We start from the raw sequence: 26,907 nt of genomic DNA, 5'->3' as shown, positions 1-26,907 counted from the left end.
GGAAACAGGATGGCAGCACCGACACTTTATTTATTCATTTATTTATACATTAATTTGCTTGTCCATTCAACAAACCTTTATTCATCATTCTCCATGTGACAGCACTAGTCCAGGTGCCAGAGAGAGAACAGTGATAAGACAGTTTCTTTCCTGGAGGAAATCTCGGTCTGGGCGGGAAGACAAGTGCTGGTGGTACATAACACAGATAACACTTGCTCCCTGCTCCAAGTTGAGCAAGTGATTGATTACGCTTGGAGGTAGAGGAGGGTGAGAAACAGCTTTAGAAGATGTGCTGGGGTGCCTGGGTGGCTCAGTTTGTTAAGCATCTGCCTTTGGCTCAGGTCACAATCTCAGGGTACTGGGATCAAGCCCCATGTTGGGCTCCCTGCTCAGTGCGGAGCCTGCTTCTCCCTCTGCTGCTCCCACTGCTCACATTCTCTCTCTCTCTCAAAATCTTTTTTTTTTTTTTAAGATTTTATTTATTTATTCATGAGAGAGAGAGAGGCAGAGACACAGGCAGAGGGAGAAGCAGGCTCCATTCAGGGACTCTGGGTCTCCAGGATCACACCCTGGGCTGAAGGCGGCGCTAAACCCCTGAGCCACCTGGGCTGCCCTCAAATAAAATCTTTAAGGAGAAAAAAGATATGCCTTTTGTGCTGAGTTTGAAGGACAAATAGGAGCAGGAGCTTGCCAGATTGAAGTAGGAAGCCTTTCAGACAGCATGAACAATGTGACAGAGAGCCTGGAGGCTTAACTGCAAGGGGCTCACTGGGAACAAGGGAAGTTTGGCTGAGTGGATCCAGGAATGGGGAGGGGAACAGGGACAAGAGATTGGGGAGGTGAGTTAGAGCCGGAATACAGCTCAGGCCTAAAGGCAGTGGGACAGTGTTGACAAAGTGTAAGCTGGCCAGTCAGGAAAGTAAATGTCTGTAGGACGTAGAGGGGATCAGAGAGGTCCTGGTGGGTGGTAGGCAGACTAGGCCTTTGATTTATGCAGAAGAAAAACCAGGAGGACCTCAACTGGGATGGATTCAATAGGCCCTGAAAGGATTATCGAGTGAAAGATTATAATGTGGGTAACTCCCAGGTTCCCGGCTTGAGTGACTGGTGCATTCAGGGAGAGTCAAGAAGAGGATGAGTTCATCCCTGAATCAGGTTAAGGTTTGAATAAAATTACGTGAACCGTGAAACGTTGAGCAGGGTTTAAGGTTACTATTCTCCCCATCCCACCTTAAGACCTCCAGGCGCTCCCCAGCTCTCAGCAGCCCCAGCCTGGCCCCTCCACCGCCCCCTCTTCAGTCTTGTGTCCTAATGGACCCAGCCTGAGCAGCTTGCAGTCCCTTTCCCTCACTGTGTTGTGCCCCTTCTTTGTTCCTCTAACTAAAACGTGTTTTCCCTCCTCTTGCCTTGTGCCTGGCCAATTTTGAGACTCACTCAAAGGTAAGATCTTTGAAGAAGGCTTCCGTGACATTCTGTACCACCACCGCCAGGGAGGGTTCATATAAATCTGTCAAGAGCTGAGTACTCACCCACTTGATTGTCATGATTTGTATGTGTGTCACCTCCTCCACCACTATGTCCCCCAGGGCAGGAGGCATCTGTGTTATCCATTGTGCCTGGCCCAGATGGAAAATAGGACATCAGTAAACATTTGTTAAATGAACAGGTCTCCATGGAGATGTCCAACCTTAAATGTGCCATTGGCTCTCCCATCCTTTTTCCCAAGCACTCCATTATCTAAAGGATCTAGGTCCGTGGTGCTTGGCTTGGTTGTGTGTGTGAAATAGAAAAGAAAAGGAGAAAGAACACGGAAGCCTACAGAGGAGGGCCACTGAAGGTTTGGGAACTGAAATGGAACTCCCCAATGGTCAAGAATGCCAGTTTACCAGAGAGCCTGGTCTAGACACCTGTTCCCTTCCTCTTTCTAAACTACTGGGCCCTATTTTCTATCACCATCTGGTGGCCGCATCCATAAATAACAAGCTCCCCAGGAGCTAAAAGAACTTGTTGAAGGCAGAAGTTCCAACAGATTGGCCTCAGGGGGCTACAAGCTCCTCACCTGTCCCAGCTGCAGCATGAAACTTTGTATGTATACAAGATTTGCCTCATACTAGTAAGAAGTGCCAAGAACTTTTCATCAGATTCTTGAAGAAGCTTATAGCTTCCAGAAGTCTGAGAATCACTACTATAAAGGATTGTTCTAGAACAGTGATTCTTTTTTTCCTCAAGTGAAATCCTGTGAAGAATCATAAAGTGAGAGAGAGAAAAGCTTATCTGCATCCTTAGTTGCTCAGAACCTCACCTTCCACAGCACCTACCTACACACAACACAGAATCCAGTTTGAAAACCACATTCATAAGGCCAGTGACTTCTGGAGCTTCAAAGCCAGATGAACCCCAGAGAGCCAATGAGTCCCATCAGGCCATGCCTTCTGGTGGGGCCTGAGTGAAGGTCATAGAGATATTCGTAGTGGTAATGGAGCTCACACAAATCCTTCCAGTCCCGGGTCTTTTTTTACTCTTGAGTCTTGCCTTATTTCCCAAAAATCTACACTTTAAAACAGTAATAATCAAAACTTTTTCTGTCTATAACATAGTTCCCAAACAGGAAACCATTTTTTTTAAAGATTTTATTTATTCATGAGAGGCACAGAGAGAGGCAGAGACATAGGCAGAGGGAGAAGCAGGCTCCCTGCAGGGAGCCCGATGTGGGACTTGATCCCGGGACCCTGGGATCACGCCTTGAGCCAAAGGTCAACCACTGAGCCACCCACGTGCCCCCAAACAGGAAAATATTTTTCCTATAAAATTTTAGTCTTCTGGAAAGAGATATTTCCCCCTGCTACCTGTGTCTCAACAAACCATAATACCAGACAGAAAATAAGTGTATAGTTTACATTTGAACAGCTCTTTACAACTCACAACATCCACAGCCAGTAGCTAATTTATTTTACAGTGGGGAAACTGACACTCGGGTAAAATGAGCCAGTTGCTAGCTTGGGACACCAGTTCAAAGGTTCTTTCCACTGTCTCACAGCCTTCATATACAAACGTGCACATTCTGTGGTACCTAGAGCAACGAACAGGCAGGTGCTATGGCTGCTGTGCTTCTTTATTTGGAGGGGTGAGGGGTGAGGGCAACGTCTGCTAATCACAGCTCTCTGGGGTGAGGGAAGATAAAGGCTAACACTGATTGAACATCTATATATTGGATATACTGGAGTCTCATTTCTAAACAACATTCAGAGTATGTTTTTTATCACCGTTTTTGCAAATGCATTAACTAAAACTCGGAAAGAGAAAGTGGCTCGTGCAAAGTCACACAGCTAGTAAACCAAGATAAAGCTCAGGCCTGCCGGCCTCCCTGGCCTGGTTTCTACACCAACCAGCCACATGGGGCTTTGAACATGCCAGCTTGCCTCCCTGGGTGGGCAGTCCTGGCCCCCTCTAACCTGTTCCGTCCTTCTTCCCCTTCTTCTCTCTCTCAGGAGTGCCAGCTTCTCTCAGGGCACCAGGGCCTCCTTTCTCATGAGGAGTGACACAGCTGTACAGAAACTTGCCCAGGGCAACGGACACTGCGTCAACGGGGTCAGTGGTCAAGTCCATGGCTTCTATAGCCTCCCCAAGCCAAGCCGGCACAATACGGAATTCAGAGACAGTACCTACGACCTGCCCCGGAGCCTGGCCTCCCACGGCCACACCAAGGGCAGCCTCACTGGCTCTGAGACAGATAACGAGGATGTATACACCTTCAAGACACCCAGCAACACCCTGTGTCGGGAGTTCGGGGACCTCCTGGTGGACAATATGGAAGTGCCAGCCACCCCGCTCTCAGCCTACCAGATCCCTAGGACATTCACGCTGGACAAGAACCACAATGCCATGGCGGTGGCCACTCCTGGGGAATCGGCCATAGCTCCCCCGCCCCGGCCTCCCAAGCCAAGTCAGGCAGAAACTCCTCGGTGGGGCAGCCCTCAACAGAGACCTCCAATCAGCGAAAGCAGCAGATCTGTCTCTGCCGCGGCCACCATCCCCAGGCGCAACACCCTCCCAGCCATGGACAACAGCCGACTGCACCGAGGTTGGTATAAGCCCCAGCTGTGACCCTGAGGGGCAGCTTGGGAGCGCTCAGTAATTTGCCAGTCCTGGGTCATCCGTGCCAAGGAGACATGAGGCCCACCTGGGTCACTGATACTCGGAGGCATCTGGTACCCAAACCTGGTACTAGCTGGTCCTCCAGCACTGGAGGCTGTCGGCACATGCCCACGGTGCAAGAGTGTAGCAGACCCAGCCTGAGAGGGATTGCTGTTCTACTCAGGGAGAAAGAATATTCTCGGTTAACCACAACACAGCTTCTTATGGGTTTGGAAGTCCAAATCCTAGCATTTGATTCATTTTTATATAAATCAAATCAAAGACTGAAAAAATAAACTGAGAGGACCAGTTCGAACTGGAGCCAAACCTATGTGAACTAGCAGACTATTAAAACAAATTTTAAGCTACTAAATATTTTCTAAGCCACAAATGAATCTCTGGCTTAAATCTGGACTTCTCTCTGAAGTGTATAAATTTATTGTCACTAATTTCCCCTGAGCATGTTCCAACCTTGAATAAGCCTCCTCTGTTTGATGAAAAAGTACAGTAATATTAATTCCTTTCATTTTGCTTCGTGCTGTATAGCTCGCAAAGTCTGCTCCTACCCGTTCTGTTGTCTAAGCCACATAGTGACCCTGAGAGTGTGGTGGGACAGAGAGATCCTCGTTGTGTCCATTTCACACGAGGCCCATGGTTAAGAGACATATTCAGGGTTGCAGAGTCAGTCAGGGGCAGAGATGGGACTAGGACCTGGGACCTGAGTCTTGGCTCAGTATCTTTCAGTCCATCAACTATTGGATCAGTGACCTTGTGCTTTGGAATTGAAATGATACCGACATACATGAAACATGTCCTTACCCTTCAGAGAGCTCACATCTAGTTGGAAAAATAAAACCAACATATGTAAATTAGTCAAGTGTCAGTATTCCTGTCGTGTTTGTATAAGCTCTGGCAGGGATGAGTGGGACAGGCGTTGAGTGCCATAGGAGTTAGAGGAGAGAGGGGTACGAGGGAAGAGTAGTTACAGAGGGATCCTCCGTAGGTGCCAACACTGGAGGCAGAACTAGGAGCCCGGGAGGAAGTTTCGAACTGAGGAATGAAGTGATAAAAGTATTACTTTATCAGTTGGGGTTGAGAGTAGCGTCTTCTGGAGTATCTATCAGACCCTGAGCAACACTGCTGAGGGTTTGGGGAAGTATTAGCACATGGATCTTCTCTCTTCTCTCCTAGCTTCTTCCTGTGAGTCCTATGAGTACCCCCAGCGTGGTGGAGACAGTGCCGGCCGGTCTGCCGAGTCCATGAGTGATGCGGTCAGTGCTTTCCTGGTGAGTGGGGGTGAGCCAGGGGTCCTCAGGCCAGCCCAGGTGGTTAAAGGTCACACCTCAGAGAGTGAAAAGTACAGAGTGATGGCATCTCCCTCTTAGGCCCCTGCCTAGTTTCTGGTCTCCGTCCAGATGCCTGGGTTGGGTTTTCAGAAAGTAAGATACCACTGGGGTCTGGGGTGAAGAAGAGTGTGTGCTTGGGGGAGCTAGACCACAAGGCTCTCCACGTTGGTAGGTTAGTCGAATGGGTCTAGAATGCAGAGGACCCAGGCTCTGGGATGGGGCACTGAGGCAGCATGCTTTCTCCCTGAGGCTCCACCCGGAGGAGGGCCGCAGTGTGGGATTCCCAGTAGGGGCGGTGCTCAGAGGCAGTCTTGGTGGCAGAAATCCAGTTGCGTTCAGAATCCCAGGCTGCCCTCTGCAGGGGCTGACCATGCTCTCCAAGCCAATTAGGGCCTGGCATCACGCCTACTGGAATGACAAAAATTGGGTAACCACAGCAGAGGCAGCTTCCTTGGGTGTGTGGACAGACAGGGCAGGAGCTGGAGCAAGGCTGTGGGCAGGGTGACTATATTGTACAACTTGGTGGCAGGTCCACCTGCAGCTGGTGATCACCCTGAAAGCTGGACTAGGGGAGCATGCTGGCCCACCCTACTAGCCAGGGCCGAGGCTTCTCCAGGGCTCCCTGCCCTGCTCGGGCTTCAGATGCCAACCCGCTAATGCTAACCCCTGAGGTGAGGTGCGGGTCCTAAATCAAACCCATGCCATCTGTGGCCTGTGCCACCCCCAGCCTCGTCAGGCCCCCAGAAATCCTTGTGGGCCCAGCCACCAGGGGTCTTTTATGCTAGAGGATTATTGTAAACTTCACGTGGGCCCCAAGGGATCGCCGAAACTAGAAGGGACCCACAGACCTTGTTTCTTTCTGCCTCCCCCTGTGCTTCCTTGCTTGGGTTTCTCAGGGCCTGCCTTAGTAGCTTCCCAGGGCAGCTGACCCCGATATAACTCTCCTCGCCCTGCATACAGATTCTCCCCGCCTTCCTGCTGCTTGTTAGTTACTGCTGCATTTCCCCCTCTCCCTCCCAGCCAGGGAAAACAGTTGTGGGCCGCTCAGAGAGCTCCAATTCTGAGGACAACTACGTGCCCATGAATCCGGGGTCCTCCAACCTAATGGCCACGGAGCGGGCAGGTGACAATTCCCAGAGTGTCTACATCCCCATGAGTCCAGGACCCCATCACTTTGAGGGACTTAGCTACCCCTCCACAGCCCTTTCTATGCACCGGGGCTCCAGCCGAGGGAGCGAGATCCAGCCACCCCCTGTCAACCGCAACCTCAAGCCTGACCGGAAAGGTAAGTCTCCTCTTTCCCCTGTCCCATGTCTGGACGGGGTACAGGAACTGTTTGCATTCATATAGGGAACATTCCTTGCAGGGAAGTGTTAGCCTCTGGAGCCTAAGCACCCCAAACTCTCACACACATGCATGCACACTCAGATTCACTCCAGTGGCCAAGCAGCCTAGGGACTGGCAGCTGGAGTGGCCTGGACGGGCCGGAGTGCAGGTAGACATCAGAAGGAGAGGACGTAGTCAGGTTCCGGCTCTGCCACCCGGGGTTAGAAGCAAACCATTCTGTGTTTGAGCCTTGGTTCTCATCTGAGAAACATGAATACTTGCCTCACAGAGCACTGAGGAACACAGATGATGTGTCTAAACGTGCCTTGTGAGGTCTAACATGTTTCTGGAGGACATGGGGTGAGTTTAGAGTGGGGCCGGGCCGGAACGGACAGAGTGGTCTGCTAGAAGGTATGCTACGCCCTGATAGAAAGGCGTGAGCTCTCAAACCAGGTACCTGTGTGTTAGAATCCTTATTCAGCACCTCCTAGGGTGGGACCTTGGATAAATCATTTCAGTTTCTTAGGTGAAATGGGCATAGGTTTATTTAGGGTTTATTGAGGAAGAAAGCGTCTAGGACACTGCCTCTGCCACGCAGCAGGTGTTCAGGAAAGTTAGACCCATGCCCCTTGCACTTAGACCAGGAAGCAGTGCTGCAGTTCAGACTCCAGGTCCGCTGGGCCTCCCTAGGGACTGGCTGCGGGCCGGGGCCCGGGGCAGGAATTCAAAGGGAGAAGTAAAGTGATCAGGCAGGATGAGCACCCCTGACCCCTAGGTCTGATCAACAGAGAATTCAGATCGTAGAATTTGAAATGAAGCCTTTAGGGCCTTGACCTTCCTCCACTGCAGGCTCGACAGCCCTGGTCCAGGAGTGGCAGGGATAGGCATCGTGACCTTCTCCACTTCAATTATTGTCTCTTGTTTTTATATATAGTCACACATCTGGGAGAACAATCTGTTGTCAGACTCTGTGTCCCCATTTTGGATTCTGAAAATACGATTCTTACAGTAAATGCTTGGAAAGAACATACCATTCAGAATCTGAAGCTGTGACATCAAAGCCTGTCAACAGAGGCAGAGATCACAGAACCTGCTAGACCTCAGTTTCCCTCTGTAAAAGTGGGAATACAAATACATTTATGAATATACTTGTGTGTTACGTGTGTGTGTGTGTGTGTGTGTGTGTGTGTGGCATTATCATCTGTGGCTGAGCATTTGACTTTCTCTTCCTGCTCCAGTAAAGCCAACACCACTTGACCTGAGAAACAACACTGTCATCGATGAGCTCCCCTTCAAGTCACCTGTTACCAAGTCTTGGTCTAGGGCCATGTGAGTGTCCATGTGGGGAAGTGGGAGTTTGGAACGGGGTTGTCAGGGCTGAGGCGGGAGAGCTGCGTCCTGACACGAATGCCGTCGGTAGCTGAGCGGTCTCTTGGGGCTTGGTGTCCTTGTCTGTGAGGGGGGCATTGACTGCACCTGGCCCGTATCAGATCTGACAGTGGAGAGTGGTGCTCCGAGGGCGGGGTCTGGGTGTGAGGAGCCTGAGTTCACTGTCTTCTCTCCCCACAGCCACACCTTCAACTGCAGCCCCTCCCAGTACTGCCGCCCCATCTCCACCCAGAGCATCACCAGCACGGACTCCGGAGACAGCGAAGAGAACTACGTCCCTATGGTGAGTCCATGGGTGTGACTCCCACCGGAGCACCCAGGAGCCATCTCAGGTCCCCACTGGTTGTAATTCCTTTGCTTCTGCAATCCTTCTCACACACACGTGGTGTGTGACATGGTGGAGAGGCAGTGCTGTGGGGACACACTGGCAGGATGAGCAGTCAGACCAGGCTGGGGAGATGTACAGGAGGAGGAGGCTTATTTAGCTAGGGCTACAGGTGGAAGTTGGGCTGGATCCAGATCACAAATGACCCCAAATACTGCCTTGGGGAGTTTGGACTTTGCCTGGGGACCACAGGGGGCCACTTAGATGGGTGCCTTAGAATCATCACTGGGAGCCTATAGAGAATGCTTAGAGCACCCTTCAAAGTTATAAAAGACCTCTTCATTTCTTACTGTGCTATTCCCATGACCACGAGCAAGAATGTGAGTGTAAGCATTTATTGAGTTATGTCCTCAGTGGTGGGGGCACATGTAACACGGCGCATGGTGGCAGAGGCCATGAGAAATCAGCACATGAGGAGATTCTTCCTTGAGTTTTCCATTGAAAAGGGAGTAGCTGGGCAGCCCGGTGGCTCAGCGATTTAGCGCTGCCTGCAGCCCAGGGCGTGATCCTGGAGACCCGGGATCGAGTCCCACGTCGGGCTCCCTGCATGGAGCCTGCTTCTCCCTCTGCCTGTGTCTCTGCCTCTCTCTCTTTCTCTCTGTGTCTCTCATGAATAAATAAATAAAATCTTTAAAATAAAAAAGAAAGAAAAAGAAGAGGGGGTAGCTGCCCAGCACCTGGTAGTTGCTGCATAATGAAAGAAGGAACCAACCCAACAATAAGCAGCCGAAAAATAGAACATAGGACTGTTGCCATTCACATCAGAATAGGAGTGCTGGAAAATTCTAGACAAGTTGGTCTTGATGCCTGGATGGAGACAGGACCTAGAGTGTATCCCTTGAAGAGGGGCTTCCATGTGACTGCCCCACTGGAGGCCAGGGAAGGGAGGTGCAGAGAAGCAGGTTTGGTGCAACCGAGACTTTCCAACATCCCGGGCGTAACGGAAATGTACAGCAGGACACCACAGGTTTGGGAGTCTGAAAACAGATCTGGTTCCCATCCCTGCTCACTGGCTCTACACCCCAAGGCAAGTCAGCTCACTTCTCTGAACCACAGTTTTTGCTTTAAAAAATAAGAATAAAAAACAAGAATAGTAGTTAATCCTACCTCCATCCCAGGATTGTTACAAGGGTTTCATGAGAACCTGGAAGTCCCTGGCCCAGTGCACTCCAGAAGTGTGTTTTTCCAAGGGTTAGTCCGTTTTCTAAACGTACTAATGGTTTTTCCTTCCTCTGTTCATAGCAAAATCCAGTGTCTGCGTCTCCCATTCCCAGTGGCACCAACAGTCCAGCCCCGAAGAAGAGCACGGGCAGTGTTGATTACCTGGCCCTGGATTTCCAGCCGAGCTCCCCCAGCCCCCACCGCAAGGTACGGGGTGGGGTGGGGGTGTCTGAGCACTCGGCCTCGTACCACTTGACCACTTTTCAGTTAGTATGGTTCTTACAGGGCTCACATGCCTCCTCTCAACGCACAGGCCTCGAGGTCTGTCGGACCTTCTCAGCCAGTCCCTCCTCCTTGTGCAAATGAGCAAATGGAGCTACCCCAGGAGCCATGGCCCGCTCAGGGTTACCGAGTGAATCAGTGACAGATCCGAGACTCAGGAATCCCTTGTCCCAGGCCTGAGCTTCTCTTTGAGATCACTGTCTAGGGGCCTCAACTGCCTTTGGGCCGGTCTAGACAGCGGGGCACTGCGAGTGCTCCCCTCTGACTGGCACTTGTTGGCACCCAGCAAATCCTTCACAGGGAGGTGGGTGGAGGCAGAGATGAAGGCCTGGGTCCCCTTGGAGCTGGGAACTCAGGAGTTGACCCAGGCTGTTGCAGAACCAGGAAGATGATGCAGTTTGGGCTTTAATAGCCACTTTCAGAAACAGGACACAGGCTCCTGAGGCAGCTCAGAAAGAGCCCCCACACCTGCCCCCCACCTTACTGATAACTCACAGCCACCTCCTCATTCTGTCCTCAGCCATCCACGTCATCTGTCACTTCCGATGAGAAGGTGGACTACGTTCAGGTGGACAAGGAGAAAACGCAGGCCCTGCAGAACACCATGCAGGAGTGGACAGATGTGCGGCAGTCCTCGGAACCTTCCAAGGGCGCTAAGCTGTGACTCAGTGGCCCCTGAGCCTGGGGAGGGGCCCGGAGGCAGCATCTCCAAAGCTGGCTCCTCCCATCTACCCGCCCCCTTCTCCCCTCCCGTTGCGCCCTCTACTCTGCCACTCTGGCCTTCAAAGCACTTGATGTCAGGGACCCTGAACCCTTCTCCTGAGAGGTGAGGGCCTGATTGAGGCACTCCCTCTGCCCACTCGGGCCCACCTTTGATTTTTATCAGTAATGGCCATGCCTCTACCCACCTTAGTTAGAGCTATTGCCAAAAAGCATCCTTCAGCCTCTTCCTGTCCTTTAGACCAGAATACCTACTAGGCGTGGAGAGGGGCTGGGGTTCTGAGCCAGATTCCACACCTCACATCCCGTCACGGCCCCCGAGCCCTCTTCCCTCCAGCTACTGGGCTACCTCTCCTTCAATCCCAGAAGATGCCACGTCGTCTCGCTGACCCAGGGAGCCCAGGACCAGCAGACCAAAGTGGACATGGACTTATTCCTCCTTGGCATTCTTGGTAGGGGAGAGGCAAGGCCTGGAAGATGGGAGTTGAGGTTAGCGATGGTCTTGAGGGACACAGGAAAGAGGTCCCAGGTGCACAAGGCGGGCGATCTGGGCAGTGCTCCCCCCTCCCATCACAGTGTAGCTGTTGGAGGTTGAAAGAAGCAGGAGGGGGATGGGTACCCACAAACCAGGAGCAGGGGGTGACCAGGGCCCCCAGAACTATGGAGCATACAGGCCCTCCTCCAGGGCGCACCCCGCCAGAGGCGGCTGGGCTAGGTGATGTAGGTGCAGTCGGGAGGTGGGTGCCGAGGGCAGGCAGTGCACGTGGACTGGAGGGTTGTAGGGCTGTGGTGCGGAGGGTGCAGGGTGCGGGAAGTGCGTGTCTGCGAGACAGGCAGTTGGGGGGCAGGCAGATAATCGATGGGCGGGAGGCAGGATAGAGACCATGGAGGCAGCCTGGCGGCGCCTGGGGCTGCAGGCCGGAGGCTGGAGCGGAAAGTGAAGGAGCTGTGAGCGTGAGGGATGGCGGGGAAAGCAGTGCGGCCAAGTGGAATTGGGGGAGGGCCAGGGCTTCTGCCAGGAAGAGTGTGCTCCCAGGAGCCCGCCGTGTTTTCCCAGCTCATCTTACGTCTGCTGCTCCCTGGTTGGACTCAGATCTGGGGCAGGGTCATCACCTCAGCTGCGCCCTCCCCCACCAGGCACTTTGTACTGGGGGGGGGGGGGTAGCCGAATCTCTTATGTTGATGGTTTTTGCCCAAATCCTCCAGGGTTGCAGAGGTTTCATCCAACCCTGGGGTGAACAGACCACCTCCCTTCAACCAAAAAAACCCTTCCCAGCACGTCTGAGGGAGGGGACTACAGGTCCCTTGGGCTCCTCAGAGCACACACCTGGCCATGTCATCTCCGAAGCCGCACTCTGGCAGAGACGATTTTCTCGCCAGTAGCCCTCTCTCAATCAGTTGAGCTCAACTCAGCGAGCATTTATTAATGGCTGCCGGGGCCCCGTTCTGGGAACACGGAAATTAATTAGTAATTAATCCGTGTGCCCGTGCACTTGAGAAGGTAGGGGCATGGGATGTTGGTGATGGCTGAGAGAGACCGGAAGTGAGGCTGCTTAGGAAGTTGGTGCAGATCAGGGGAAGGTGGGGTCTGGGGAAAGGAGATGCTGAGATGGGCCTTAGAAGCAGGAAGATGGAGTAGTTTTCCAGGGAAGGAGAGCGGGCTGGGGTCCAGTGGAGGAAGGACTGGGGCTGAGGGCAGTGGTCGACACCTTGTCCCTTTAAGGCCCTCTTGGAAGGGTCTCTGGGGCCAAGCTTTGGTGCCACCCCCAGCCCCAGTACACCCCGAGAGTATCTGCACTTCCTGAACGTTCCACAAGGTGAATGAAACTGGTTAGTCTTTAGAAAGTGTGTTCAAATCTAATGTCCAAGGAGGCCTCATTCCAGCTTTTGATTCCTGCAGCTCCCAAGCACTTAGGGTGGAGGTGGAAGGAGGTGTGAGGAAACTGGCCTATTAGAGGTAGAGACAGGCTCACAGGCTTCAAACTACTCGGTGGTCAGGTCAGTTTTAAAAACTGATCAAGGTCCCCCCCCCCCCCCCCCCCCCGGTGGCCTGGCAGGGGCAGAAACCCCAGACCAGGGCTGCCTTCCCAGCCGACGTGGCTCCTGTGAGGACTCACGGTGCCTGGGCCCGCAGGAGCCAACACCTGTGAAAGGGGGGTTCGGCAGGCTCTGCAACCTTGGCCTCCGTGCGGAGGCTGAGCTGGTGGGCGGGAGAAGTCCCTCTCTCCTGAGGGTCTGGCTCACCAGGGATGGGCAGCACCCAGAGCATTAGTTAACCCAGTCCCCTCCCCGAGCCTGACTTTTTGAAACTCTTCAAGAAGCACAACCCTTCCCATTCTGGAGTGAGTGGAACAAGGGCTGGCCCCAAGCCCTGGCTGGTTCCCCCACCCCCCACATCCCATTGACAAGAGCTCTGGATGCAGACAGGGCAGAGGCAAGTTAGCACTTCGTCTGCAACCTGTGGGGGGGGCCCGGGCACCTGAGCCCTGAAGCTCCCTCCTCCTCGGGGCCGGGGCCGACATTGTGGGACTTTCCAAGGTCTCTGCCTGCCCGCTGGGGGGCCCCCCTGAGAGGCTGTCATGTGATAGTTGGTGGTGTGTATTCTTGTGTGTTGGTTATACATGTCTTGAAATCTAGCATCCTTTCGCACAGAATTGTCTATGTGTCGGGGAGAAAATGGGCCAGCAGCCCAGTCTTAGGTTCTCGCCCTGTGATACCATTTAAAATTGACATTTAATTTTTCAAATCACTGTTGGTGCCTAATCACTTAAGTTATTAATTTATTCTGTTTTCTTTAAAAAAAAAATTTGTAACATGTATTTATCCTGTGAGTAGGTCTGGGGTAGGGGTGGGAACGTGTTGCAGTGGGTCCTGTTTTTGCTGTGGTGACACATGGTACAGGCCTGGAGCTTGCAGGTCCCTTTTTACTGTGGTGTCGGAGCGGGACAACAATAAAGTCCATTAGAAGTGACCAGAGAAGGCTGCTGGAGCCTGTGTCGTCTAAGGGGCTGGGGTGGGCGGGGAACCCACCTGCACATTCACGTGGGCTTAAACACGCACTTCCGGCAGGGCCCCAGGCTGTGTCCTTTCATTTTAATAGGAAGTAACCGGGCCCTTCTCCCCACTGGGAGCAAGGGTGGATCTCCCTTACCTCGGGATTGGTGTTCCTGATATAGGACGTGGAAATTGTACCTTCTGCCCATTCATCTTAGAAGGCACGAGGGGTGTAGAGAGCTGAGCTGGACAGGGTCTGTGACAGTTGGGCCAAAACCCAACTCCTCCCCCTACAGCCCGGGCCGGCAGCCCTTGCAGCCCCCGGCCCAACACCACTGCCTTGCTGCCTGCCCCCCACCTGCTTTGCTCCCCCAGATGTACAGGCTTGGTGGAAAGGGCTCCTGTGTGCCTCACAAGCTCCAGCCATGGGATGGCGCCCAGGCGGGGTTGCTTCCTGCCCAAGTCTGTCCCAGTAGGGGCCACACCCCGGCCAGGTTCTCCCAGGGCAGGAAGAAGGAATGTGGGAGCGCCGGTATCCAGTTCTGGGGAGTCCCCCTGACACTCTCCCATCGGGCAGCCCTGAGCCTGGGCGCCTGCCTCTCAGGATGAGAGCGCTCTGCCCTCTGGGTCCTCCCAGTCCTCACCTTTAACACGGGGTGTACCCGCCTCACTGTCCAGACACGGCAAGAAACAGAAGGCATGGCTGACCTCACAGCCACTGAGGCAGGAAGAATGACCTCTTTAAAGGCTTCGGAGAATCTATTTTTATTCCCGGTTGAGACCCTGAGTCTCTTCTCTCCACGTAGAAGGGTACAGCAGTGTCAGGGCACAATGAGGTCAGTATCTGCTCCTCACCAAACCACCCCCACCGGCCGCTGGGCCACCGCTCTAATGCCAACTGATGAGGAGCTGAGCCAGCCAGCTTTCCTCAGGACGGACAATGGCTTCATGAGAAACACAAACATATTCGCAGTAAAATAAGGAGTCTCTAGCTTAACCAGAAAGGGGGTGCAAATGGTGGCATCTCAGGCACTGAGGCAGGCGAGGGGAGATGGGGTTTGAGGATTAAGGGTCTCCCGCGGTGTGTGGGGGGTTGTCCTCCCCTCTCTGCATTGACAGTATCTGATCCCGGCCAGGCTTCCCACCTACTCTCCTCTCGAAGTACTGAGGGTGCAGGTACCTCTGAAACTCCCTCAGAGAGCCCAGAAGGTGGCCACACGTCTGACACACAGGCCCCAGATCCTGCTCTGCTTTTTCTACTAGAGAGCAACAGGATTGTCTGAAAGGAGCTAGGAGGGAAATGCTACTTGATGGCAAAACACTAGAGCTGTGGAGTTCCGCCCCGTCAGGTAGCCAGTGGGGAACGCGGGGGACAAGGCCCAGAGTGTGTCCGTGGAAGCTGCTTCAAGTTGACCAGGACACTTGGGTGTAAAATCTTAATGGGGCTGATCCCAGTGTCAGCGGCTTGGCTCGGCTCTCACCTCTGAATCTGAGTCTCTGCACACCCTTCAGGCTGAGGGCCGGCATCCCAGAAGCTTCCTCTCCACCTATCCTGCCCTTGGAAAGGCCTGTCTTCAGGGCTGGACCTGCCTCCACAGTCCCCCTCAGACCCCACCGGGCAAAGTGCCTCTGCCTCAGTCCCCACCGAGGCCCCAGAAGGAAAGGGTTAGGGCCTCCCCTGCATCTGGCGGGGGTACCCCCAAGGGTGGGAGCAGCCTGGGGCAGGCTCCATGTTAGAAGACCAGTCTGTGGAAGTCCCCGCCGTTGCCACCTGCGGGATTGCAGCCGCCCGGAGAGCCTTCGTCCTCATCCTTGTCTTCATCGAAGCCCCTGCCCCAGTGCGGGGATGCGGGGAGTGCAGAGATGTAGGCCGCCCTGCTTCGTGCCTCCTTCTCCTGCTCCTGGAACACACGTGTGGGTGGGGAAGGAAGCTTAAAATTCAGGCTCTGAAACCAGAGTCTTCCCTTCGCTGGCCCCCACCCCCACCCCAGTGCCACCCAGCACAGCATTTCTGAGCGTCTCCCATGGCACAGAGGAGCCACAGCTTCTGCCCTCTGGGTGTGCCAGCCCGTGGGAGGATGGCTGGGGTGCATCCATCCTTCTACCTCGTATCTACTCTTCAAGCCCATTCTTCTTCCCATAGAAACTCCCAGCCCCTCGCAAGACTGAATAACTGACAAGGGCCTGACGTGGCACCAGGGAGCAGGAGGGGCAGGGACTACAAGGATCACACCACACCACCCGGGGGCCACTCTGGTGTCCTGACACGGCTGTGCAGCTCACTGCCCCTCAGGCCAGCCTCAGGGGCTCCTTATGCGCAGCCCCGCCTCTGCCTGGACAGCCCAGCAGAAATGAAAAAGCAGGCCTGGTGTCCCCACACACACGCCAACTCCAGGCACTGCTGTCCACGGTCCTGGTGTGACTACGCTGCGGGTCAGAGAGGAGGTTCTGGGCAGGGGGGCCCCTGGGTCCCGCTGGAAGCCCGGACTTCACCACCCAACCCCATGGTGCCCCTTCACACACTCAGGACAAGTATTAATGAACAACTGGTAATTACGGAACGTCTGTTCCTCTGAAGTAAGGGTTACGTCTGTCTAGTCCACCAACAGTCCCAGCATGAAGTGGCCAGTGAAAGGGTAGCAGAACGAGGAGGAGACAGACACAGAGTTGCTAGCTCAGCGCTAAGCCGGCGGCTGCGCAGGCCTGGACGGCCCCGCCCCGGGAGATCACTCAGAGGCCCGGGGGGCCCGGGGGGCCCCGCTCACCTGCAGGTACAGGATGTTGTCTTTGGAAATGGCCTCCATCAAGTCTTTGTGGAGGGTGGGCTCCGTCCGGCCTCTGGGGGAGCTGGGCTCAGCCTCGGGCGCCTCCCCAGGCCGCTGCCGGTAAAAGAGCACATAGGCCGTGTCCTTGGGGAAGAAGGAGGTGACGTTGCTGACAGACTCGAAGGAGGAGAAGGACACCCGAGTGTCGTTGAACAGATACCACTGGTTCTCGGGCTCGGGCCTGTCGGCAGCGCCCAGAGAGGGGGCCGGGCGGGCGGCGCCCTCGCGGGCATAGCAGTAGTAGTGGCCGCTCTCGGAGGACACTCCCGAGTGCACGACCACGCTGCAGAGGTCGTAGGCCTGGCCGCGGCCCCCCGCCAGCGGCAGGCGCAGCAGCAAGGGGATGGAGACGTCGTCCAGGATCTTGCGGCGCCGCATGGTGCGCAGGTCGAAGGAGAAGCGCAGCAGGGTCAGGATGAGGTAGCGTGGCCCCTGGCTCAGCTCCACCGCCTTCTCGGCGTCCTGCAGCGAGGCACAGGGCTCGCAGTAGTAGCGGTTCTCCGCCGTCAGCCTCTCGGGGGAAAGGAAATAGTTGACCAGGTCCAGGACAGAGCGGGAGCCCTCTGCGGCGGGGGCGGCACCCCGGTGGGACCCCGGCCCCGAGCTGTCCTCTTCTTTCTCCTTCGTGGTCTCGACCTCTTTCACCTTCTCTGCCTTTTCTTCCTCCTCCTCCTCCTCCTCCTTCTCCTTCTCTTTTTCCTTCTTCTCCTCTTCCTCCTCCTCCTCCTCCCGGGTCCTTTCCTCCTCCTGTGCTTCCTCCTCCCTCTCCACCTTCTCCCCACTGCTCTGCGTCCCAGGTCCCTGGGGGCCCAGGCTTTCAATGTCCAGGACAGTAGCAGGGGCATCCCCTGTGACACAATGTTTCCTTTGCCTCCGAGGACCCACCCTGCTTGGAACCTGGGCTTGGGATGGTGGCGGGGGGTCCTGGACCCCGACATCCTCTGCAGGGAGCATCACTGAGCCCAGGCGGCGGCGGCGACAGCGCTCAGTAGGGGGGAATGCAAGGGACAGGTCTGTGAAGGCCTCCTCTCTGGAGGAGACATTGAGGCAGTGGAGACAGCGTATCCGAGTCACGATCTTGCCTCCGAACATCTTCTCCACAGAGGTGGGACTGGGGCTGGGGGGCTCCTCGGGAGGGGAGGGTGAGCTGGACTGCTTGAGCTTTTGGCAGATCCTTGTCCCAGTTTTCTCCTCTTCGTGTAGCCTGGAGCAGAGAGCACAGGGCCTTCACACATATGCACGGATCCATTCCCAGGGCTCGGGCCTGATGGTGCCATCTATCTTATCTGGGGGCCACACATTCACCCGTGTGTGTGTGTGTGGGTATGCATACAGTCTACACATACATGTACAAAATGATGTCCATGCACATGCACTCACAAGCCAAACACACGTGCCACATACCACCTTCGTGCAGGCACACAACCCTGCCACGTGAAGATGCGCCATATCTACATGCACGTGCCCCCAGAGCTGTGCTGAACGTGCACACACGCACACTCAGGTAAGCACAGCACATGGGTACACATGCACTAACCCTTCCCCAGTCACGGCGCAGATCAGGATCTCCGGGGCTTCCCTCACGTGCAGCCCCAGCCTACCCCTCATGACACACATCTCCGTGCCTTTCCCAAATGCTTTCCAGGGAGAGGCAATACAGCCAGAGAGATGAGCTTTCCCACAGGAGCCCCTGTCCAGCTCTGAAGCCCCCCCACAGAGCTGGGTCTGACCTCCCTTACCGATCCAGCAGGTACTTCAGGTACTCTGAGCAGTCCTGCTGGGTGCCGGGGCTAAACCAGGGTGTCCAGGATGCAGAAAGGAAGTTTTCTGGAGAGATGGCAGGCCGCTAGAACCAAGGCAGGTGAGAGGCAGGGTCAGGAGCAGAGGGCCACTCACTAACCAGCTCTGCTGCATGCTACGCCAGAGGGTACCTGGGGACTGTCTGTCCCACGCTTCCTAGTGTCTTCCCTAACATCCTCACCCTCCTAGTTGTCCCTGACTCATCTTATCCCACCAAGTCCATGTAGCCCATGAGCCTGGCATTAGGTTCATGAAGATGAATCCATCCTCTAGAATCTGCTCTTCCCCAACACACCTCCCATTTCTTTCCTGACTCTTCTTCATTGCCATATCCTCTACCTAGAACACCTTTCCTCCTCAAAAGCTTAAAGAACTCAAGACCCAGATGCATGGATACCTGTTCCATGAGGTGTTCCCACCCCCATCATAATCAGCTTTCCCCTCCCCTGCACTCACACAACACTGCATTTCCCTCTGTTCAAGCATTACAATTGTTATCTGCAGATCCACCTTCCCACCAGACTATGAGCTTCATGAAGGCAAGAACTGCTTATTACTCATCTCCGTGGCCCCCATGGGGCCTTGCATAATACTCGGTGGCCAAGGGTTTTAGGTTCCATGAGGGCAGAGACGGTGAACAAAACAAACACAGCCCTCAGGGTGCCGAGCAATGCAAGTGCTCAAAAATGACAGCAGATGAGCAAAGCAACACCCAATGCAAGGATGTAAATCACTGATGGGAGAGATCTGGGCATCAGGACACAGAGGGGACTCAAGGAGGCACACCCTCTCCCAGCCCATAAGGCACTAAATCAGCCATGAACCCATGCCAGCCCCAACTTGGAGCTTCCTTACACCAGGGAGGAGGGCCCTATAGCCAGATGCAGACAGGTCCCTGGGAATGGAAGGGTGCCAGACCAGAGCCTCCTGTCCTCAGACCCCAACTTCCCTTGCACTTACCTGGCTATGCTCCAGGAAGGCAAAGAGCCACTGCAGCTTGGTCATAAGAGGCTGTGAGTTGTTCTCAGTCAATCGGAGTACACAGTGTCTGAAGCTTCAAAATAAAGCAAAAGCATCCAGGGTAAGCCAAGGGCATCCAAGGAGCCTCTTTACTCACCCACAGCACAGGCAACGAGAGCATCCAGCCTAAAGGCAGAACAGCCACTTAAAGCTCAAGCCTGGGCCAGAGGCCAGGGAAGAACAGGGGAACCCAGCCTGGACGATGAAGTGACCCCTGCAGTTCGTTCCAGTTCAGACAGCCCATGACTCTAAGATTCAAAGATTCAAACATGCTGAGGTCCCACAATCTCCAAGTTTTAAGGCTGGAACTCTCTGGCACGCGCCCATCTATCAGCATCACCAGCCACTGCAGCCGTTCACACCCATCTCTTCTTTCCCTGGGAAATGGTGTTGAGACCCATTTGGAGCAGCAGGCCTTGCTCCAACCTTGACCCTCCAAGTCTATTCTCAGGGCCCCCACACCATGGCCCTACAGTCAACCCAGAGTGGTTCCCTTGCCTTTGAATGAGGGAGGCAGGGGTCAATGTGAAGAATGTGCTGAACAAAGAGGACATGGCAGGGACAGACTGGCTCCCAGCAATGGGGTCTGATCCTGTGAGAGACAGGAAGGAGACCCTGCTGACACCCGTGTTGCTTGGAACAAGCTAATTCTTCCCAGGCCTCACCTTAGCTCCTGTTCTCACAAGCAGCTCTGCGGGGCCAAGTCAGGCATCTTTCCAACCTGAGCCCACGGCGAAGAACAGCATTACCAAAATGTGGTCTACCTAGCCATCTGTCACAAAGTTTAGGTTCAGGAACGAGTGAGCAGTCAAGAACATGTACAGCAATCTGACCTCACTATGACCATATAAACACTTGGTCATTCTTCTGATAAGTCGTTTGACTGTATTTCACAAAAATTAAGTCTGCAGCAGACTATCAACTGGAAAAACTAGTCCTTCACCAGGTCTGAGAAGCACACATGTTAGGAAGTGCTAGAGATTAGCTCCAACCTCCCCTTCCTGGACCTGAAGCTCAGAGATGAGAAACCTACTTGAGGTCACACCATAAGCCAGGGCAAAGAGTACCTGCACTGTTACTTTCTAAAAAAGCTGTCTAAGTATGGTGTTGGTGAAAGAAGAGTCAAGTGGATCAACAGAATATAACAGAGAGCCCAGAAATAGTCAACCCCAAAAATATAGTCAACTGACCTTTGACAAAGGAGCAAAGGCAAAACAATGGAGTATCATCAACAAATGGTGCTGAAACATTTGGACATCCACATTAAAAACACATACACCTAGACACACCTCACACTCATCACAAAAAAGTTAACTCAAAATGGATCAAAGAGCTAAATATAAAATGTAGAATTATAAAATTTTCAGAAGGCAACACAGGAGAAAACCTCAATGACCTCTGGTATGGTGATACCTTTTTAGATATAACACCAAAGAGAAAATCTGTGAAAATAATTGATAAGCTGGGTTTCCTTAACAATAAAATCTTCTGTTCTGGGAGATAAAATATCCAGAGAATTAAAAGACAAGCCAGAGACTAGGAGAAAATATTTGCAAAAGACCCCATCCATAAAGGAAGGTTACCCAAGATATACAAAGAATCCTTAAAACTCAACAATAAGAAAACCAGCAATCAATTTTAAAATGAGCCAAATATAGGGGGAGTGAGGATCCAGGTTGGTGGCACAGTAAGATCCAGAACTCCCGACACACCCAATCTACCTATGGATCAGTTCCCTCTGAAAAAGACCTGAAAAATGAACTGCTTTTCCACAACAAAGGATAGAAGGACCACCCAGAGATGGCTAGGAAGGGCAGAGAGAGGGTCTGGCAAAAATCCCCACCCCAAGGGCAAAGACACTCAGCAGGGAGGGGGTTCACTAGACAGGGGCTTCTGCCAGGGGATGGAAGAGTTGATGCCTCACATCTGGCACCCCAGACCCTGGGATCTGCACTGGACAGAGATGAGCCTCGAACATGTGACTGGGAAAACCAGGGGTCCCCAGGGACTCTAATAAACTGAGCTTCCCCTCTTGGAGGGCTTGGCTCGGGATCCAGTGAAAAAACAGCAGTTTGCAAAGTGCCTAAACTGTAGGTCAGATAAATGTATTTGCTGATCTGGAGACACCAGGAGCAGGGCAGAGCTGAGAAGCTCCCTGGTGATGGAGGTCCTCACACCTCCGCCACCTAGCTAGGACAGAGAGGAGCAAGCAGGATCACGGCATTTGCTGCGGAGAGCACAGGTGGTGGCAACATTCTGACCCTGGCGGAGACAGAGAAGCACGTATCTTCACGGAGTTCTCTGGCTCCCTAACTAAAATCTCCTAGTGCGGGTGGCTGCAACAGTCTCCTACCTCCCAAAGCTGGTACGTGTAGACAGATGAGACACTCTCCCACTGCACTGCTGAAGCCCAAGGGCATATGCAGTCATGACATTTTTCTGGTGTCTTTCTGAAGTCGGCACACAAGCGCACCCCCTACACTCCCTGGCTGCCTTGCTAAATTAAAGCAAGTGGGTTCATGCAGCAGATACTCCTCGATGTGATTGGCTCTGGCAGCCTGAGAGGGCTGGTGTTAGTGAGCTCCACAGAGAGGTAACAGACAGAAAGACAGCTCTTGTCAGGCTACCACTTCCAGTGCACTGCACAGACAACAGACTGAAACACAACCCAATTCTTCCTGTGAAAAAGACCAAATACTTAGCCCAAAGCACCAGCCTGAGGGACAGGCTTCCGGTTTCCCACCTGTCTAGAGGCTAAAGAAAGCACTCTCAGGAAACAGAAGCAAGGAGACAGGATCCTGGCACACATCCTTTGCCTCACTCCAGCTGGATGAAGCTTCCCAGAAAGGAGCATATACACTTGTCTGGCACCCTGATTTTTAAAACTGTTGTCCAGGGGACACCTCCAGATCTAGTCTAGAGGCCAGCAAGGATTACTATTGTAGCAACACAGGACCAAATATATTCACATACTTGAAGAGCTATTGCCTGAGAGTCTGGTTTCCCATCATCTGAAACTTCTTCCAGAAAACCTTCCTTGACTATGCTTCATGACTGGATGGGGTCCCTGACATCTTTCCTAGTAGCTCTTTTTTATCTTTTATAGAAGCTTAAAAAGTCTTTAACCAGGAAAAAAAAATCAAAATACACATAGTTATAAATGTTATTTAAAGTTATTTAAATTAAAATGTTATTTTAAATGAGATTTTTATTTTAAATGAGATCCATCCCCTTGGATCACTGATAGATCTTGGCACATGCTCCTGTAGGGCCATAGCAATAGGGGCATACAAAAAATAAAGCAGGTTATTTAGAAAAATCACAGAAGTTCAAGAGACACTAAGAACTAGGACAAGGGTGAACAAGAAATCACTATCTACAAAAGGCCACACTTTAAAGACAGAGAGGTGGCTGTTCTGCCTAATGCGTAGAAACACAGAGAGTCCAGCAAAATGAGGATACAGAACAGTGCTCCAAACAAAAGAACAAGACAAAACCTCAGAAAAAGACCTTAAAGATATGGAGATAAGTAATCTACCTGATAAAGAATTCAAATGAACGAATATAAAGACGTTCACCAAACTTGGGGGAGGACAGGTGGAGGCCGACTGGATGAACACAGTGAGAAATTCAGTAACAACAAAAACACAGGGTGGTAAGAAGGTACCAAGCAGAAGTCACAGAGCTGAATATTCTCACCCTCTTCCTCTCCCTTTCCACCCCACCTTTGTTTGCACACACGTGCCCTCTAGCTTGCTCAGTCTCAAAAAGCAAAAACATGAAACTAGGGAGGGAGTAAAAATGTACTCTTTAAATGTCTTCAACCATTAGTTGCTACCAACTTAAAAACAATGTTATGGGCAGCCCCAGTGGCCCAGCGATTTAGCGCCGCCTTCAGCCTGGGGTGTGATTTTGGAGAGCCAGGATCCAGTCCCACGTAGGCCCCCTGCATGGAGCCTGCTTCTCCCTCTGCCTGTGTCTCTGCCTCTCTCTCTTTCTGTCATGAATAAATAAAATCTTTTAAAAATTGTTATTATATAAATAGAATAATGTCTGTAAATATCACAGTAACCACAAACCAAAACTTAGAGTAAATACCCAAAGAAAATGAGACAGGAATCTAACATACTATTTTAAAAAGTCATAAAACCAAAAGGAAGAGAGAAAAAGAAGAACTACACACACAGGCAGAAAACAATTAACAGGGCAGCCCGGGTGGCTCAGTGGTTTAGTCCCACCTTCAGCCCAGGGCGTGATCCTGGAGACCCAGGATCGAGTCCCACATCGGGCTCCCTGCGTGGAGCCTGCTTCTCGTTCTACCTGTGTCTCTGCCCCTCTCTATGTGTCTCTCATAAACAATAAACAAAATATTTAAAAAATTAAAAAAAAGAAAACAATTAACAAAATGGCAATACATACCTCTTAATTACTTCAAATGTAAACGGACTAAATTCTTCAATCAAAAGCGTGGCTGAACAGATAAAAAACAATTCGCATCTATATACTGCCTACAAGAGACTCACTTTAGAAGTAAAGACATACAGACTAAAAGTGAAAGCATAAAGAAAAAAAACATATTCCATTCAAATGTATATAAAAAGAAAGCTGGTGAAAGTGTACTCACATCAAACAAAGCGGAATTTATAACAACTATAATAAAAGACATGGATGCCTGGGTGGGTGGCTCAGTGGTTGAGCATCTGCCTTTGGCTCAGGGTGTGATCCCACAGTCCCAGGATCAAGTCCACCACATCAGGCTCCCCGCATCAAGCCTGCTTCTCCTTCTGCCTCTGCCTCTCTGTCTCTCATGAATAAATACATAAAATTTTTTAAAAAAAGAAAAAAGACAAAGAAGGGCACTACATAGTGATAGAACAGTTGATCCAGTAAGAAGATGTAATATTTATAGATATCTATGCACCTAAAATAGGAGCGCCAGAATATATAAAGCAAATATTAACACACTTAATGAGAGAAAATGAAAACAATAGTAAGGGATTTTAGCACTTTACTTACATCAATGGATCAATCATCCAGACAGAAGATCAATAAGGAAACATCAGCCTTCAACAATGCATTAGACCAGATGAATTTAACAGATAAATACAGAATATTCCATCCAAAAAACAGAAGAATATATATTCTTCTCAAATGCACATGGTAATATAATATCTGCAGGATCTATCACACTTTAGGCCATAAAAGAAGTCTCAATAAATTCAGGAAGACTGAAAGCATATCAAGCATCATCTCCAAACCACAATGGTATAAAGCCAGAAATCATTTACAAGAAGGAAAATGGGAAAACCACAAATATGTGGAGATTAAACAATGTATTAAAACCAAACAACTACTACATCATAGAAGAAATCAAAGAAGAAATTTAAAAAATACCTAGAGATAGGGACGCCTGGGTGGCTCAGTGGTTGAGAATATGCCTTTGGCTCAGGGCGTGATCCTGGAGACCCAGGATCAAGTCCCATATCAGGCTCCCTGCATGGAGCCTGCTTCTCCCTCTGCCTATATCTCTGCCTCTCTCTTTCTGTGTCTCTCATGAATAAATAAAATCTTAAAAAAAAAAACCTAGAGATAAATTAAAACAAATACAACACACCAAAATCAAGGAGATGTAGCAAAATAAGTTCTAAGGGGGACGCTCAGAGCAATACAGGCCTACTACCTCAAGAAATAAATAGAAATAAATCTCAAACCATTTAACTTAACACCTTAAGGACCTAGAAAAAGAAAAAAGCCCACAGTTTTTAAAAAAAGAAAATAATATAAATCAGTACATAAATAAATGAAATAGAAACTTAAAGTGCAACAGAAATGATCAATGAAACAGAGCTGGTTCTTTGAAAACAAAACTGACAAACCTTTAGCTACACTAAAAAAAAAAAAAAAAGAAAAAGAAAAAGAGGGCTCAAATAAAATAAAAAATGACAAAGTTACAATTGATAGAAATACAAATGATCATAGGATACTACCATGAACTATTAAAACAAATTGGGCAACCCAAAAGAAATGGATAAATTCCTAGAAATTTACACTATTCCTAGATGGAATCATGAAGAAAAGAAAATCTAAATATACTGATGACTAGAATAAGGAGACGGAATCAGTAATCAAAAAAGTCCCAAAAAACTGAAGTCCAGGACCAGACCTTCATTGGTGAATTCCACCAAAAACTCAAGAGAATATGAAAATTCTAGCCTTTTCAAGTTCTTCCAAAAAAACTGAAGAGGAGGGAAAGCTTCCAAATTCATTTTATGAAGCCAGCATTACGCTGATACCAAAACCAGAAAAGACCACCACCACGCACAAAAAAGAAAGTTATAGGCCAATATTCCTGATGAATACAGATGCAAAATTTCTCAACAAAACATTAGCAAACTGAGTTCAACAATGCATTGAAAGGATCATATACCATGGCCAAGTGGGGTTTATTCCAGAGATTCCAGGATACATGATCCATTAAAATGATACATCATTCTAACTAAATGTAAATTTCAGATGATAATCTCAACACTGAAAAAGATTTTGACAAAATTCAATATCCATTTATGAAAAAAATCTCAACATAATAAAGACCACATATGACAAACCCATAGCTAACATCATACTCAGTGGTGAAATGCTTAAAGTTTTTCCTCTAGGAAACAAGACAAGGATACTCAAAATCCCCACTTTTACTCAACACAATACTAGAAGTCCTGGCACAGCAACTAGACAGGAAAACAAACAAAAAGCATACAAATTGGAAAGAAGTAAAGCTGTCATTTGCAGAGGATGTGATACTACATATAAAAAACTCTAGCAACTCCACCAAAAACTGTTAGAATACATCAATTCAGTAAAGCTACGCAAAAAATTAAAATACAGAAATGTACCACGTTTCTAAACACAAATGTCAAAAAGAAGCATCAAGAAAATAATCCCATTTATAAGTGTATCAAAAAGGGGGTGCCTGGATGGCTTAGCTGAATAAGTGACCAACTCTTGGTTTCGGCTCAGGTCCTGACCTCATGGGTTGTGAGATCAAGTCCTGCACCAGGCTCTGTACTAAGCAGGAATCTACTTGGATATTCTCTACCTCAGTGCCTTCCTTCATTCATGCACATGCATGCGCTCTGTCTCTCAAATAAATAAAATCTTTTTTAAAACGTGTATCAAAAAATATATAATACCTAGGAATAAATTCAACCAAGGAGGTAAAAAACCTGTATCCTAAAAGCTATAGGACACTGATGAAAAACAGAAGACACAAATAAATGGAAAGATATCCAGTGCTCATGGATTGGAAGAATACTGTTAAAATTTCCTAGATACTACCCAAAGCAATCTATAGATTCAATGAAATCTCTATAAAAATTCCAGAACTAGAACAAATAGTAATATCTGCATGAAACTACAAAAGACCCTGAATAGCCAAAACAATCTTGAGGAAAAAAAAAAAAAAAAGCCAAAGGTAGCATGCTTGGGATTTCAAACTATACTATAAAGCTATAGTAATCAAAGCAGTAGG

General features: G+C 50.7%; 2 protein-coding genes across 3 annotated transcripts in view; one reads left to right on the top strand and one right to left on the bottom strand.

Moving 5' to 3' along the window:
- The window catches only part of GAB2 (GRB2 associated binding protein 2), a 192,414-nt gene extending 178,700 nt beyond the window's left edge, over positions 1-13,714 (top strand). The window contains exons 4-10 of the mRNA XM_072794795.1: positions 3,489-4,081; positions 5,326-5,420; positions 6,501-6,765; positions 8,045-8,135; positions 8,376-8,478; positions 9,823-9,948; positions 10,544-13,714. Coding sequence (XP_072650896.1) covers positions 3,489-4,081; positions 5,326-5,420; positions 6,501-6,765; positions 8,045-8,135; positions 8,376-8,478; positions 9,823-9,948; positions 10,544-10,687 — 1,417 coding nt within the window. The 3' untranslated portion in view covers positions 10,688-13,714. The remainder of the gene's footprint in view (positions 1-3,488; positions 4,082-5,325; positions 5,421-6,500; positions 6,766-8,044; positions 8,136-8,375; positions 8,479-9,822; positions 9,949-10,543) is intronic.
- Positions 13,715-14,486: 772 nt separating this feature from the next.
- The window catches only part of USP35 (ubiquitin specific peptidase 35), a 79,207-nt gene continuing 66,786 nt past the window's right edge, over positions 14,487-26,907 (bottom strand). For both annotated transcript variants that reach the window (XM_072794793.1, XM_072794792.1), the window contains exons 8-11: positions 19,323-19,416; positions 18,302-18,408; positions 16,503-17,766; positions 14,487-15,638 (exon numbers count right to left, since the gene is read on the bottom strand). In XM_072794793.1, coding sequence (XP_072650894.1) covers positions 15,471-15,638; positions 16,503-17,766; positions 18,302-18,408; positions 19,323-19,416 — 1,633 coding nt within the window. In that variant the 3' untranslated portion in view covers positions 14,487-15,470. The remainder of the gene's footprint in view (positions 15,639-16,502; positions 17,767-18,301; positions 18,409-19,322; positions 19,417-26,907) is intronic.

Source organism: Canis lupus, chromosome 23, assembly GCF_048164855.1.
Source record: "Canis lupus baileyi chromosome 23, mCanLup2.hap1, whole genome shotgun sequence".
In the NCBI taxonomy this organism is placed as follows: Eukaryota; Metazoa; Chordata; class Mammalia; order Carnivora; family Canidae; genus Canis; species Canis lupus.
The sequence above is the reverse complement of the archived record's forward strand: the minus strand, read 5'-3'. Positions and strand labels throughout refer to the sequence as shown.